Source organism: Siphateles boraxobius, unplaced genomic scaffold, assembly GCF_051911475.1.
Source record: "Siphateles boraxobius isolate OS27281-9 unplaced genomic scaffold, OSU_SipBor_1 16, whole genome shotgun sequence".
In the NCBI taxonomy this organism is placed as follows: domain Eukaryota; kingdom Metazoa; phylum Chordata; class Actinopteri; order Cypriniformes; family Leuciscidae; genus Siphateles; species Siphateles boraxobius.
In genome coordinates this window covers 2263890-2276006 of record NW_027508766.1, presented here as the reverse complement: position 1 = coordinate 2276006, position 12117 = coordinate 2263890, and the positions used below count along the sequence as shown (strand labels likewise).

The window sequence follows — 12117 nt, the reverse complement described above, 5'->3', positions numbered from 1 at the left end:
ATCACATGTAAGCCATCATAGTCTTTATTATTGTGTAGCTAGATAGAGTAAAAAAATGTGGGACCCAAGTTTGGTTTTATTTCATTTAATTTTGTTTGGTTTTATATCATATATTTTATTCAATACATTTTGTTTTCCATGTATTTTTCATTTTTTTTTATTTTATTTTTTTATTTTTCCAAATAATTTTGGTTCAGCTACACGAAATAACAGTACAATTACTTAAATTAATATGTGTCTGCAAACCTGTTCATAAATATCATATCCAATGTTTTCTAAAATCAGAACATAATGACTAAGATGGTTTAAAGTGTGCATGTTTCTTTCAGTTTCCTTACCTGGTCTTATAATTTCTTATTCTTATTTTTTTTGAATATGTTTATATTGTGACATTGGCCATTGCATGTGACTGAACATCAGGTGTAATCTTTGGATTTGACTGTTAGCTTGTTTTCTGTATAATGCCAAATCCAGTATAGCAACATTTTGAATGTTTTTCAGCATTGTTGATTTTTAAATCATGCTCAGAGGGTGCTGTCTCCGTATTTTCCCCTTTTTTTCGTACATCTTGTGGTTCTAAAATTTGTCGTCTTTTTTATTTATTTTTTCATGCACAGTACCACCTCCAAACAGGCCGACTACTCCCCTGGGCACAGCAGTCATAGTCCCTCCTCCAAGGCCATTATCACGGCCCAAACTGGCAGCAGCCAAGCTGGCGGGCATCAATGAGGCTGTGAGTAAAGAAGATATTTCCTGATTCTCCCTGAATGCAGTGAATTATTAATCAGTTGGTTGTTTTCTGCAGGGCCGGCCGTTCAGCCCTCCTAAGGTGTCCAACTCAAGCCCTCCTCCCGCTGCTCCTCTGGCTCGTGCCGAGAGCTCCTCCTCTCTCAGCTCCAACACCTCCCTGAGCACCAGCAACACACCTACTGTCGGTGAGTCTTCAGTCTCACACACTCCTGTGAACACAAGCTGCACAAACTAAATATTTTTTCACATCATCCACATTCACATCAGGCTTACAAAATGTAGGAATACTTCATATCATTTATCATTTAATAAATGTATTACTTCATCATTATAACAATAAAGTCATCATTCATACTGTATACTGTATGGTTACTAGGATACAGGATATCTTTCAAAATGTTTTTTTTTAAATATTTTTTATATTCATGTCCTTGTGTAAGGAAAGCTAATATGCACAGATAATATTCTACACATTGTATTTTAATCGTATGGTCAAAACATCACTCACCAGATCATTCCATCCTCATTCTAAACTGGTGAACTGTGTTCTCGCCCTGTTTTTTTTTTTCTTTCCTTTTTTTGGTTTCCTCCTCTTCATTTTGAATTAAGAGGACGATCTTTTTGTGGGGAAACTGCCCACTTTTGAGAAGAGATGTGAAACTCCGGCAGGTAGAGTGGAAAGAACTCAGAAGAACATTTGTTCTAACTTACTAACTGACTCAAGAATGATCATCTCTCCTTGATCAACCAAATGCATTGCCCCATCTACTAAACCATAACTACTCTCATTCTGTGACTCACCATGTGAATGAGCTCTAATTGTGAAACTGACTATTGTGCGTCTGATGCATTGTGGCTAATGAGGATGCATGGCAGAAATAGTGCGGATGATGTCTTTTCCTTGGCTTTTACCTGTTGACCTGTCATTGTTTGTCACTGCAGAGGTTTTAATTATCTTAACTGAAACGCATTCCTCAGAACGCCTCTATTATTTTTTATTCATACTTGGATGTCTGTTTTTTTATTGTCTGTCTTTCTCCTGATCCTTTCCCTCATAGGGATATCTCGTGGGCCCAGTCCAGTGACACTGGCTTCCCAGGATGCATTGCCCATTGCTGTAGCATTCACAGAGTCGGTTAATGCGTATTTCAAAGGAGCAGATCCCAGCAAGTGAGTTTTATGACATCTGCCCTGCCAAGACCACACAGACTTTACATACTATACACATGACCAAACCTTGAAATATCATAGAATTAAAAAGTAATGGAAAAATCATATTTTTCAAAAATAATTAATTAGTTCATTAGTCTAGATATTCTAAGCTCTGACATATTTCAGTGGCTCTTTGTGAGTGTGATCTCTGTACAATTATTTTTTTTAATGTGATTTTAGGTGCATTGTGAAGATCACAGGAGACATGACCCTGTCCTTCCCTAGCGGCATCATCAAGATTTTCACCTCTAGTCTGTCTCCTGCTGTACTCAGCTTCAAACTCTCAAACACTAGCAGATTAGAGCAAATTATGCCTAACCAGCAACTACTGCACAGGTGAGTGTGTGCCTTTACAGTAACGTGTTTCTGCTGTTACGCTACTGTTATGAGTTTTTGGCGCAGTTTTTCAAATAGTCATTTAACATCCGGGTTACTGAAGTCAGCAGCGCTATACATTGCTAGGAATATTTTTTCTTTGTGGAAGTTTTGCATTTGGTGAGCTAATCAATTATTAAAAGAATATTTTGTGTACAGTGTTTTAATTATGTCATCCAGTATCGTGGACTCGCTCTCTTGTTTCATACAAAGGCAGCTGCTGCCATTTTGTGACTATTGTTTTGTACACTGTTGATTATAAGATACAAGCAGGTACGATTTTAAAAGAGTTTAATCAGAAGTCAATATCTCTTATCTCCATAATTATTTATGTGGCGAAATGCTGTATAATAAGTGGTATGACTGTATACCGTATCTCTTAAATGTCTGTCTAGTTTAAACTTGCCACGCTGCAACTGCTCTCCACGGAAGCTTTGTGTTTAAAGACCTAGTAAAATATTACATTATTAATATTACACGTATTACCTCCGCTTATCACCCTGTCAGGGTTAATTTTGAGAGAACAACTGGCTCGATGTACATTATCCCTTACTTAATATTAATTTCATTATTTACTAATACGTTATTAAAATCAAAAGTTGTATTTTTTAACATTAGTGAATGCACTGTGAACTAACATGAACAAACAATGAACAGCTTTATTTTTATTGACTAACCTTAACAAAGATGAATAAATACTGTAACAAATGTTTTGCTCATTGTTAGTTCATGTTAGTTAATACATTAATTAATGTTAACTAATGAACCTTATTGTAAAGTTTTACCAAAATAATAATAATAAAAAAAATCATGCGTGTATGAGAAAATTCTCAAACATGTTGTATATTTGTAACAGCCTTTTTACTTTATTTATGATTCCATATAGTAGCATCATGTTCGCTAAAGTGCTCAGGCTAAACTCACCCTGCACTTGTTGTGTGAGTTCGTGCCAGCAGTTCCAAGGCATGACTATTCAAATCAGGAGGGATTTGTGTTTTAATAGTTGAGCTGCTGGACTAGGGTTAGTTATTCCATGCTGCTCCGATGACACACGGCATTGAATTATTGAGCTCCTAATACTGTTTTCTCTATGTGTGTGTGTGACTCCAGTGACTCCTCCCAGAGTGACACAAACACTAAGGACTTTTGGCTGAATATGTCTGCATTGACGGCGTACCTCAGGAAGAGCTCTGAGCAGAATCCTGCTGCATCCTATTACAACGTGGACATCCTAAAGTACCAGGTTCATAGCTTTCCATTCTGTTACCTTTGGGATAGTACTGTTAGTCCATGAATTCTTCAAGAAACACGTGAGTAAAGCTTGTTAGTACTAGCTTTTCTAGTATGCTTGCATATTAGAGCTGCACGATTCTGGATAAATTGAGAATCACCATTTTTTTTTGTATAGACAACTAAACAAAATAACATGTAATTTTCTAGAGGTTCTGACAAAATGGTAATTGCTGCAGTCTAATTAAAATGATTTAATTAATTTGTGTTATTTAAAAAAGCAGTTTGAATAAATTATTCAACGACTCACTCACTCTTAGTGCTGCATTATCTGACTGTTAACAGTTTGTAGCGGTATATGAAGAGATGTCTTATCGATCACAAGTTCAGTATGGCGTACCACAAGGCTCAGAACTAGGACTGTTGCTGTTCACTCTGTACATGCTACCCTTAGGAGATATCATTAGGAAACATGGCACTAGTTTTCACTGTTATGCTGATGATACTCAGCTCTATATTTCCTCACTCTCTGATGAAACTTACCAATTCACAAAATTAACCTATAGCATAGCTGATATAAAAAACTGGATGACTAGTAATTTCCTGCTACTTAATTCTGAAAAAACAAGGATTCTAATTATTGGACAAAAAACTTCCACACGTAATAACCTAGAATACCGTCTAACACTTGATGGCTGCTCAGTCAAGTCTTCGTTGTCGGTTAGGAACCTGGGTGTGCTCTTTGATGCCAATCTTTCATTTGAAAGTCACGTTTCTAGTATCTGTAAAACCGCATTCTTCCATCTTTAAAATATATCTAAATTACTTCATATGCTCTCAATGACAAATGCGGAACAATTAGTTCATGCGTTCATGACATTAAGTCTAGATTATTGTAATGCTCTACTGGGTGGTTGCCCTGCACGCTTAATAAACTACAGCTAGTCCAAAACGCAGCAGCTAGAGTTCTTACCAGAACCAGGAAGTATGACCATATCAGCCTGGTTTTGTTAACACTGTATTGGCTCCCTATTAAACATTGTATACATTTTAAGATATTGCTGATTACTTACAAAACACTAAATGGTTTAGCTCCCCAGGACTTGAGCGAGCTCTTAACGCATTATAGTCCTTCACGTCTATTGCGATCTCAAAACTCTGGCCAGTCGATAATGCTGGCGGTAGATCCTTTTCCTATTTAGCACCAAAACTCTGGGACAGTCTTCCTAACATTGTCCGGGAAGTAGACACTCTCAGTCAGGTTATGTCTAGACTAAAAACACATGTCTTTGACCTAGCATACACATAACACATTATAAACTTCTATAATTCAATGTTAGGCTGCATAGATTATGTCAGCCGGAACCGGGAACACTCCCCATAAATCCTGATGTACTTGTTACATCATAAGAAGAATGGCGTCTAGGCTAATATTAGTCTCTACCGCAGTCCGCAGGATCCAGGCTGTATCCAGACCTGATGAAGGACCTGAGCCTGGACACGACAACAATGCAGTCCTGAAGTGTCAACTAGTCTCTCCCCTGTGAAGGCCCCTTTCTCCTTCCCTTTACCTCTGTACAGATAAAACGTTGTCAAAATAGTTCCGGTTCACATGGCTACGCGGAAGCAATAAATAATTCTGTATTATACATTTTTAAGCATAATTTTTAAACAAATCTCTTGAATGAATGATTTAATGACATATACTGTATATTTCTTAACTGTCACTTGTTGCCACCTACTGGTGTAACAGTTTGTGTAAAAAAAAGGAGATTTACTCTATTTTGATCACTACCATAGACATCAGTGTTTATATCCGAATTATACAGTACTTTTGTGATCATTTGTATTATTGTAACAGAATTAGTCAAATAAAGACTGTTTGTGAAGTGGTTTCATACCAATACATGAACAACTACTCCCTCTGGGTCAGCGGCAGCGTGAACACAGATTCGAATGTTTGCTGTGATCCAGAGGTGGAAACTAACGAATTACATTTACTCGCGTTACTCGTTATTTTACTTTTACTTAAGTATGTTTTGTTTGAAGTATTTTACTTCGCTACATTTGAAATCATATCCGTTACTGAGTAAAAAATAATACAAGGGAGAAAAAAAATCACACTCCGGAAACTACTGCATTGATTGAAGGGCGGGAGAACAAACACGCAAAAAAGGTGACGCAGACCCAGCTGAAGCTGAAAGCGGAGCGCCCTCGAATTCTTATGAAGCGAATTATGGCCAGTATGGAAATACCTTGGATGTAGAAAAAAGTGTGGTTGTCCTCGAGGATAGATATCCAATTTGCAAAAAATGTGGACACAAAGTGGCTGCAAAAGGAGGATACATAGAACACCATCCCCCTGCAGATAAAGGTATGTCCCGATTATAAAGTAAGGCCGAATGATTTACGTGATGCAGAGGGAATCCCGGAATCCAGTCATGAAAATGGAATTTACATAACGCAGATGCCACGTAGGCTAAAACATGCAAAATGATGGATGGATGAATACATGGAAAGTAGAACTGTGCAATAAATCCAATCGCGACATGGTCTGTGAATATTTAAGCGCAAGAATACTGCTATGTAAATATATAACCTGCTTGTTCTGCGTTTCTTTGTGAATCGGTGTGAATGAGCTGTTCCGTTTGGTCTAAGTTACTACATAGGCTACTCAAGTACATGCTGTTTTCAGCATCTCACAAACAATGTGAGGACATGAATGCATGAACATTTCCAGAGCTGCTCTGAGAGAACGCCTATTGAGCATTTTCACCATTTTATTTGAGAAAAAACATTGTCAAATACACTTTGAAACCGGTCTTCACTACAACCCGTCAAAATAAAAGTTTGGTTTAACTAGGAGAAATTATGACAGAAATGTATTTCTATTGTAGGCATACAATAGAACATACTCCTCAAAATAATAACAACAACAATAATAATACAATTTATTTAAACATTATTTAAGGAATATATTTTTTGTCCATTGTTTAATTTAGTAAATCTGTTTTTGCAGCTCTTCCTCAAAAAATAAAAGGACACAAGTTTAAATTTTCATTTGATTACCACCGTTTTTGATAATATATTTGGATTAAATCATAAAAAACATTAATTTTCTGAATAAAATACATTTCATAGGACTTTATTATTCTTAAACATTTTAATAAATTATTAATGTTAAAAACAAGTTGTTAATCTAATTCATTATCAATTATTGAATTTAATTGATTCGTTTTATTGAAATTTTAATAAACAAAACAAACCAATGGTTTCAAGTTTGTTATAATAAAAGCATTCATTCAACCCCAAAAAACCCTGTTTTCTTTCATTTAATTGTCATTTTAACTGATGATAATAATAACCATAGTTTAATAATACAGTTTATTTATTTAATAATTGATTAATACTGTAAACCGTGATATTTTCGGAGACGTTATCATACTTATACCAAAATCTTATACCATTATAACCCTACACGGAAGAGCCCCCCACCCCACCCCGCTGTTAAAGAAAGTCATTCAGTAACTTTTACTTGAGTACATTTTAAATGAGCTACTTTTTACTTTTACTTGAGTAGATTTTTAGACCGGTAATTTTACTTGTACTTAAGTAAAATTTCATTGAAGTAGTAGTACTTTTACTTGAGTAGAATATTTTATTACTCTTTCCACCTCTGCTGTGAACCTACTTGTGAAAGGTTAATCGTCATTTAGAAATAAGATCACGTTGGTGTTTGAATCGAGATCACAATATTTTTACGATTAGTCGTACAGCTATTTTGCATATGTACTAGTGATCTTTAGTTCGCCTGATTATTTTTGTGTAAATCCGGTTGATGATAAGCCATTGTTCTCGGGTGGTGATCTTTTGCAAAGATCTTTTGGCCCTCCTTTCTCAGGCATGTTCAAATGGGATTCAGTCGACGCCTCTGAATCTCGTGGTGTACTGGAAATGTGCCCCTACTACAACAGACCTGCGAGTGGACTACCGATACAACCCAGAGGCCATGCAGCCCCCTGTTGCGCTCACCAACCTACAGGTGTTAGTGCCTGTCAATGGCGGGGTCACCAACATGCAGTCACTCCCCAACGCCATCTGGTGAGTTGGAGGGTGTAGGCACATAAACACACAAACAAACACGCAATATTTTGTTATACAAATAAACACTGAAGTATGGACCCAATCACTGGAATATTAAATTATATACAAAATTGGGGTTGTTTTTTTTCTCTTGCTCACCATAAATAGTGCATTTATTTGATCAGAAATATAGTAAAAACATCAATATTGTGAAATATTATTATTATTATTTTCTATAATTGTTTTCTATTTTAATATATTTTAAATTGTAATTTATTCCTGTTACATTTTACAGTTGTGCTGCATAATATTTTTGAGAAAACTGATAATTTTTTTATTTTCAGGATTGTTTTATGAATAATACAAAGTTCAAAAGAACAGCATTTATTTGAAGTGGAAATGTTTTGTAGCAATGTAAAAGTCACTGTCACTTCTGATCAGTTTAATGCATCCTTGCTGAACAAATATAGTAATTTCTTTTCTTCTTTTTTTTACTTTTACAGACCACAAATTGTTGAATGATGTTGTATGATGTTGTATGCATTAACTGAGCCACTTACACAGCTCAGTTTAACTATTTGATTGTTACTGTGTTTTAATTAGGAATGCGGAAACGAGTAAGACATTATGGAAACTGAGTGACATCTCTGTCAAGTCTGAAAATGAAGGTAACTTAAATACACCACTGTCAACCAAGATTTTGATTCACTGCTGCATATCATTGTTAAAGTAGCATCTCTGTGTATCTCATATCATTTAAAATAACATTTTCAATGATCATTTGAAATAAAATATAAACAAACTTTTAAAACTCAAAACTTCCTTTAAAAAAACAAACCAAAAAAAAAAAGATTTACGAAACTAAGGTGCAAAACAACCTTGTTCTATACTTGTGGGGCAGTTAAATAAAACATCACATGAACAAACAGGAAAATGGATCTCGTTGCATCCTCTCGTCGGAGAAAGTGTTAACAGCAGTGCAAACTGACGGCGATATCTATGGACTTTTAAGGTAATCGGCTACCTTAGCTAGTCCTTTTAATTGTTGGTGTTTTATTCTATTTAAATGTTAGTGAGAAGAAGAAAACAAAACAAAAAAATAGATATCAATCTGCATATGTGATGGACATCGGTAGTGCTCATCTTTGCTCGCTCCTCTGAGGGTATCTCGAGTAAAAAAAAAAAGCCTCTATATTTAACGAATCGCATGCAAAAGACCTGAACCAGAAGTGTTGCGAACTGTTTCACAGAATAAGGAAGTTTGTTGCGCACAACCTGCGTTGAACTCAAAAGTAAACACTCAACTTGTAATAAAGTGCATTACAGGGCTGTTTCTCATTTCCCATGCAAATAGTGGAATTTACATAAGAGTTTTAAAGGCAAAATGAAATGGTCAAAATCTATTTTTAGATTGCCACAATGTAATTTTGTGTTGTAATGTTGTAAAGATTAAAAAGTCTTCTGGCACAAAGTACTTCAATATTGACAGTGTGTATGTATGTGTCAGGATCTGGTTCTTTGAGGGCAAAGTTTGAGCTGTCTGATGGTCCATCCATCCCTGCCACCCTGGCTGTTCAGTTCTTCAGCGAGGGCAGCACTCTGTCTGGTGTAGATATGGAACTAGTTGGCTCCGGTTACCGGCTCTCCCTCAATAAGAAGAGATTCGCCAGTGGTAAGAATGATTGTGGACTTGTCCAAAGCACCAGATACACTATCACCAGAAGATTTGTTATTATGTATTAGCTTATATCTCAAGAGTTTTCAGTCAAGCGTCTTTTCAGGGTAGTTTTGTCTTTGAAATGGCTGAGCTGAGAGGATATTAAATATCAGTATGTGTTTGTTTACATTCACAGGTCGCTATATGGCTGACTGCTGAGATCTGAGATCCGCTCTCAAATTCAAGGAATCTGGAGGTTAATTTCTGTTCATTCATTAATTCTGTCACTGGTTCTCGATGATATTTATGGAGGATTGTTAGAGGGGATGGAAAAAGTGGGCTATCTGGGTGAAAGCCTCTCATGCTTCTGTTTCCTCTCTGCGTTCTGAACGATCCAGTTCCAGTGAAGCACCTTTCTGGAGATTCGAGATTTTTATACTACACGCTAACGTAGCACTGAGTATCAAACACTGTGTACAAAGAAAAATAAAAAAAAAGAAAAGAAAGAAGGAGGAATGTCAGGATACTGGCGAATGAAATCATTAATCTTTGATACTTTTTGATCTATTCAGACTTTTATAAAGTCAGAACTGTGGTGTATGTTATTTTGATATGTATAGTTAACAATTTGTAATATGAATTATATGTGCATAAACATACAGCATATCAAAACAAAAAAGGACAAAAAAACACTGCACTAACAATCTTTTTGGATATTTGTTGAGCATTCACTTCTCCATTTGTATTCACAAAGTCAGTTAGTCAGTCACAATGACAATGAGGAGAATAAAAGGAGGGGAAAAAACAATGAAAAAAGGAGAGACAGGAGAAAATGCCTCAGCAATAGATCACTTCATGCTCACAAGAACGCCTTACTTGTCTAGAATGCCATGATCTTTTTCATAGCTGAGCATTGCACATTCGTCTGCTAAATTCAGATTGTTTTCCCCTAATTTCTAATGTTTTCAGTTTTATTTTTTTCTTTCAGTTGTTTTTTATTATTATTATGAATGTGCAATGAAGGTATAAGCTTTCAAAATGACATTTATGGATTGTTTTTACAGTTTAGTGCCATTTTCACTTTAACATTGTTAAGAGAACCTACTGGTTAGTTGTGTGTCTTGCTTAACAGCAAAAGAAAATGTATATACACTGACCTCAGTGCCTCTTTACTTAAAATAATTGTACAGGAAAAATTGCATGTTTAAGTCTAAAAGAACACGTTTCCCCATTTGTTTTCTTCTTCCTTCATTTTTGAAGAACCAGTTCAGTTCTTTATGCTTCTTAATGGGATATTGAAGGGAAAACACTGCCTAAACTTTAGCCTTTGTCCTTCAAACAGTTCACTGCAAAGCATGCGCTGTTCCCGTTACAGACATCATCCAAAAGTTTTCTGAAAACTCAGGCCGTATAGATGGAATATTTTGAAATCTGAGCAGAAATAATACCAAAATATCCAGCGAAAGAATTCACTGTGAGATTATTCTAATTACAAACACTGACCTGAGTATTTGGGATCCTTGTTGGTAAACAGACCAAAATGTTTTGAATATTAGCATATTAAGATGAATTATGAACGTGCACACTTTTCAGTGTAGGTTATTAACAGACTACCAAATTCTTAGGTAAATGTAATTTGAAGGGACACGGTATATATGTTTTCACCAAATGTGCCATCACGTCTGTTTTTGAGTGTTTTATGTTAATAATCACCTGAACACGTTAGTTTGTTAAAATTGCTTTGAGCAAGTTTGCCAAATACAGATCAAAGCACAATGAGCCAATGGAAGTTACTGGGAAGATTAAATGTGGGCAGTGTCCCAGAGTTTCCCCACTGCCACGCATTGATTTTAACTCTTTTATCTCTAAATATTTAACTAGTTTTGTCCCACAGCAGTTCACCATCATCTTAGTAACGTCAAGAGTTTTCTCCATTTAGTCTTTATTTCTCAATTTGAGCTGGAAGCCAGTGGTGAGCATTCACAGTGATTTAAGGGTTTCTGTCCCCCATACAAGGGCTATTTGCTTCGTCCTCTGTGGAGGACCACGTCTTCAAGGGCTACCCCAATCCCAGCCATAGCAGACACCATTTGTACCTTAAAATGAAAAACACTAAACGCCAACAATGAAGGATCTTCATGAATCTGAAACCAATGACGTTCTTTAGACTGACGTCTTGTTTTCACCAGGAACTTTTTATCTCTTTGATAGCAGCCTAACAGTTTTGTGAAGTAACAACGTTAAGATTTTATATTCAAAATCCTCACTGTCTTTGTGTAAATTTTTTTTTAAAAAATATGTGATTTTAATTCGGTTGTTTTCAGTATGGAATGTGGTGTTGGTGTCAGTACAGAGGCAGAAATCAACTGGTGAACATCCGGGTCAATGTAGCATCCAAATACAATACAATATTGGTTTCTTCAAGTGAATATGAACTAATTGTGTAGTTAGCGAGCTGGTTCTTGCTGCCTCTACAGCCATCACGTCAATATTCAAAGTCTTTTTTGAACATTTAAAAGAAAAAAGTCTCTTTTATTTCTTTATTTTTATGTCCACATTCAATGGCATGTTAAAACATTTGTGTGAATGTTTGTTTTTTTTTTTCTCACCTAATGTAAATTTTGACAAATATTTACGCCATGTTTCTCTGCTTTATGACGCTCTGTGTCAGTAATAAATGTGTAATATATAAATCTATACAAATATAAGAAATACCACAGAAAGCTAACTTGTCTGTCCTTTTTTTCCCCCTTTTCGTTTGAATATCTATTCAGAAATTAATGTTTTCAAAACTTCAGTTCAATTTTCAA

The 12117-nt window shown here is 35.7% G+C and overlaps 1 protein-coding gene across 4 annotated transcripts in view; it reads left to right on the top strand.

Moving 5' to 3' along the window:
• fcho2 (FCH and mu domain containing endocytic adaptor 2) overlaps positions 1-12030 on the top strand; it is a 48750-nt gene extending 36720 nt beyond the window's left edge. For 2 of the 4 annotated variants that reach the window (XM_077231098.1, XM_077231097.1), the window contains 10 exons: positions 618-733; positions 806-935; positions 1360-1419; positions 1809-1920; positions 2143-2298; positions 3448-3580; positions 7469-7668; positions 8254-8318; positions 9158-9322; positions 9504-12030. In XM_077231098.1, coding sequence (XP_077087213.1) covers positions 618-733; positions 806-935; positions 1360-1419; positions 1809-1920; positions 2143-2298; positions 3448-3580; positions 7469-7668; positions 8254-8318; positions 9158-9322; positions 9504-9526 — 1160 coding nt within the window. In that variant the 3' untranslated portion in view covers positions 9527-12030. The remainder of the gene's footprint in view (positions 1-617; positions 734-805; positions 936-1359; positions 1420-1808; positions 1921-2142; positions 2299-3447; positions 3581-7468; positions 7669-8253; positions 8319-9157; positions 9323-9503) is intronic. The other 2 variants (XM_077231099.1, XM_077231100.1) reach the window with 1 other exon arrangement.
• Positions 12031-12117: the final 87 nt, after the last annotated feature.